The sequence below is a fragment of the Bos mutus genome, chromosome 15 (assembly GCF_027580195.1).
Source record: "Bos mutus isolate GX-2022 chromosome 15, NWIPB_WYAK_1.1, whole genome shotgun sequence".
NCBI classification, from domain to species: domain Eukaryota; kingdom Metazoa; phylum Chordata; class Mammalia; order Artiodactyla; family Bovidae; genus Bos; species Bos mutus.
The window spans coordinates 1,251,845-1,256,364 of NC_091631.1; the positions used below are offsets into that span (position 1 = coordinate 1,251,845).

Here is a 4,520-nt window from a genome sequence, read left to right on the forward strand (position 1 = left end):
GTTTAGACATCAATTTGTTGAAACAACAAGTTGCTAATTTTCAAGTTAGTGCACCTAGGGAATTGTATAGCACTCAATTCTATGATACTTTAACCAAAACCCTATCGTCTCTAGACCCTAGAGCTTGGCTTTCAGGAAGCAATATTTTCATATATGTATTAACCACCCTGCTTTTTTTGTCCTTGATTATAGGATACAGAAGTCTCTACTCAAGACTTTGTGCCTCCCACAGTGGAGTCCAACTAGCCTCCGCCGTGCTTAATTTAAAAACAAAAGGAGGGTATGTTGGGAAGCGTAGTGCAAAATAGCCGTAAAAGGAGAAAGTCCTTGGGAAAATGGCGAAGGGCCAGAAGTACTCGGCTTTGCACTACAGACAGAAAGACATCTCCTGCCTTTGGTTATGCTCAGGGCCAAGAGTTAATAATAAATAGAGATGTTACTTGTGAGAGCGGGTTGTGGGAGAAGCCCATGAGTCATTTAGAGCACGCTGTCCTTGAAATGGTTCTACTGATTATGTGTGAACTCCGTATGCGCTCTGCTGGCCACATACTTTAAGCTCTTTGTTCCTGCTTCTATAAAAAAGCTTGACTGCAGAAATAAACTTGTCAGTCCTTGCAAGAGACTGTCCAAGTGTCCTTCTTTCAGGTTCGTTGCTTCCAAATCCCGGGGAGAAAAACCCCAACAGTCTACAAACAATAAATGCTGGAGAGGGTGCAGAGAAAAGGGAACCCTTTTATACTGTTGGTGGGAATGCAAACTAGTACAGCCACTATGGAGAATGGTGTGGAGATTCCTTAAAAAACTGGAAATAGAACTGCCATATGACCCAGCAATCCCACTGCTGGGCATACACACCAAGGAAACCAGAACTGAAAGAGACTTGTGTACCCCAATGTTCATCGCAGCACTGTTCACAATAGCCAGGACATGGAAGCAACCCAAATGTCTGGCAGCAGATGAATGGATAAGAAAGCTGTGGTACATATACACAATGGAGTATTACTCGGCTATTAAGAAGAATGCATTTGAGTCAGTTCTAATGAGGTGGATGAAGCTGGAGCCTATTATACAGAGTGAAGTAAGTCGGAAAGAAAAACACCAATACAGTATACTAATGCACATATGTGGAATTTAGAAAGATAATAATGATGATCTATATGTGAGACAGCAAAAGAGACACAGATGTAAAGAACAGACTTTTGGACTCAGTGTGAGAAGGCGAGGGTGGGATAATTTGAGAAAATAGCGTTGAATCATGTATATTATCACATGTGAAATAGATCACCAGTCCAGGTTGATGCATGAGACAGGGTGCTCAGGGCTGGTGCACTGGGATGACCCTGAGGGATGGGATGGGGAGGGAGGTGAGGGAACACATGTACACCTGTGGCGGACTCATGTCAATGTATGAATTGTCAATTGTATGAAACCACTACAATATTGTAATTAGCCTCCAATTAAAATAAATAAATTTAAAAAAGACAATGTTCGATCAGAATTCTCACATTAATTCAATAAGTTTTTGTTGAAGTGGTAGTATGTTTTTGTTGCTGTGAAAGGAAGTAAAGCATAACCTCTCTCCATGAGAAGTTCACAGCAGAGAGAGAGAGAATGAGAGAGTGAGAGCTTACTTTCCTTTTCTGTAAAATGAGCAGAAATGTAAAAATAGTGTCTGAACAGACCTTGATTAATCGTCTTTAAAAGTTGCGCTGCAAATCCATGTACATTTGCTAGCAGTCTTCCTTTTGTTTCTTCTTTGACGCATGAAATCTGTTTACATTATTATTATTTATATCAACTAATGCTGATAGGAAGTTTGATACACACACACACATATAAATCTAATGTGGCATATCTAACGATGCTGGGAAAGAATGAGGGTGGGATGAGAAGGGGATGACAGAGGATAAGATGGTTGGATGGCATCACTGACTCGATGGACAGGAGTTTGAGTAAACTCTGGAAGTTGGTGATGGACAGGAAGGCCTGGCGTGCTGCAGCCCATGGGGTCACAAAGAGTTGGACATGACTGAGTGACTGAACTGAACTGAATGTTGCATATATTGTTCAAGAAAATGAAACATATTTAGCAGTCATTTAGTAAGTATATTTAATTTAAAAATTTTTTTAGCTTAAAAAAATCTGATTTAATTAACTGATTGATTCTTGGCTGCACTGAGTACAGGCTTTCTCTAGTTGCTTCTAGTGGAGGTGACTCCAGCTGCGGTGAACAGGCTTCTCCTTCTGGTGGCATCTCTTTTTGGGGAGCGTAGGCTCTAAGCACGCAGGCTTCAGTAGTTGTGGTCCAAGGGCTTAGCTGCTCTGAGGCGTGTGGAAATCTTCCTGAACCAGAGGTGGAACCCATGTCGGCTGCTTTGGCAGATAGACTCTTAACCACTGGACCACATGGGAAGTCGAATATTTAATTTTATAAGCAACATTTTCAAAATTTGAAGCCATGGGTATAAATATTACAAAATGAAATGTAGGTAGTGTATAGAAGAGCATCAGTGATCTAGCCCATCAAGATGTCTGAGTACTTTTCTGACCAGAAGCTTGAGCTATCAGTAACCTATTGACTTAAATAGGAAAAGAAAGGATTACTTAGTAAAGGCACTGGGTTCTTGGACAATGTATTTGAGTATATGAATAAGAATCTATGAGGAAAATAACAGAAGGACTCTTTGGTACTGAGGAGTTGGGAGATTTTCTATTCCTTGTCAGAAGGCCCTAGTCTTCCCCTCAGTCTCCGCATGGCTGCCTTCATCTCCTGGTTCCTCAGGGTGTAGATCAAGGGGTTCAGCAGAGGGGAGATGACAGTGAAGGTCACAGAGACGGCCTTATCAGTGGGGAGGGTGGAGAAGGGGCGGGCGTAGATGTAGATGCAGGGCACGAAGTGCAGGGTGACCACCGTGATGTGGGCAGTGCAGGTGGAGATGGCTTTCCCCCTGCCCTCCCCAGCCTGAGACCTTATTAATAATAATATGACCATATACGATACAAGGAGGAAGACGAACCACAGGGTGGTGAGCAGTCCGCTGTTGGAAATCATCAGGAGCTCAAGGATAAAGATGTCAGTGCAGGCGAGTGTGAGGACCTGGGGGACGTCGCAGTAGAAAGTGTCCAGGACGTTGGGTCCACAGAAGGGGAGTGGGAGCAACAGGGAGATCTGCACGATGGAGTGGACAAAGCCCCCTGCCCAGGAGGCCACGATGAGGGCAGTGCACCGCCCCCGACTCATGATGGTCACGTAGTGCAGGGGCTTAGTGATGGCCACGTAGCGGTCAAAGGCCATCACTGACAAAGAAGCTACATCCACCCCTCCAATAAGATGGAAGAAAAACATCTGGGTGAAGCAGCCGTTGAAGGAGATGGCCTTTCTCTGGACCAGAAGGTCCGCTAGGACCTTGGGGGCTGTGATGGAAGAAAAGCAGATGTCGGCAACAGACAAATTCCGGAGCAAAAAGTACATGGGGGTGTGAAGGCGAGAGTCCCGGGTCACCGTGACCATGATGAGGAGGTTTCCCAGCAGAGTGGTGATGTACACCAAAAGGAGGAAGAGAAATAAGACCAAGCTCAGTTCTTGATTCTGGGTCAGGCCGAGGAAAATAAATTCTTTCACCCTGGTGCCGTTTCCCAGCTCCATGGACTCATCCTCTTTTCCTCTGTTCTCTTAGACGCTATTTCCCATGAAAGTGCTCAGCTACTAATTTTGTTTTCCTCTTACACACTATCAATATAATTTAGGTGTTCTTCATCTGGCTGCAGTGTTTGAAATGTGTTGAATTATTGAATTGTCCAGGTTTTTAATATTATCATCAGTATGGCGGTGCAACGAAATCATCACCTGAAAAATCATTCAATAATTCTTTTCCTATAAAACTATTTTTGGAAAGAATAAAAGTTTGTGTTGAGTTAGTGACATTTATATATACAGCCTATTTTATTTGTTTTTAGAATATTATTATTTGTAATTTCTCACAAATTTTGATGTCAGGAGTTGTCTGAAGCATTTCTTATATTCAAACCATACCTATGTATCTGAAGATAAGTAAGACATAGCTCCAGCCTTTGTAGACTTGTAGTCTACAAGTTTAATATTTTTATTAGCAATATTCTGTTGATTTGCTAAAAATAGATATCTGTTTCTGATTACAGTGTTGCTGTGCATGAGCCAGTTTCCTTTGCCTTGGCTGTTTTATGCTGAATTTCTTAAAATTGCACCCCATAATTTTGTGGTGGTAACTTGTCATTGTGATTACTTTATACTATGGGATAATTTGTTTAATAATTCTGTAAAAATATTTAAAATTTGGTATCAGAAAACATTGAAATAGTGTGTAAATCCAAATCTGAAATGATACCATAATTTTTAAAATTTTCATAAAAATTCAAGCATAAGAACTACCCTCTTAACAAAAATTTCAAGTGCACAATACAGTGTTATTAACTGTGACCATGGTCTTATACAGCAAAGCTCTAGAACATATTCATCTCGTATAACTAATGTGAGCTTTGTT

The 4,520-nt window shown here is 41.6% G+C and overlaps 1 protein-coding gene across 1 annotated transcript; it reads right to left on the reverse strand.

The window, feature by feature from the left end:
- Window positions 1-2,710: 2,710 nt before the first annotated feature.
- LOC102266788 (olfactory receptor 4D11) lies at window positions 2,711-3,646 on the reverse strand. Its single transcript, XM_005905546.2, has one exon. The coding sequence runs from the start codon at window positions 3,644-3,646 to the stop codon at window positions 2,711-2,713; it is 936 nt and encodes a 311-aa protein (XP_005905608.2).
- Window positions 3,647-4,520: the final 874 nt, after the last annotated feature.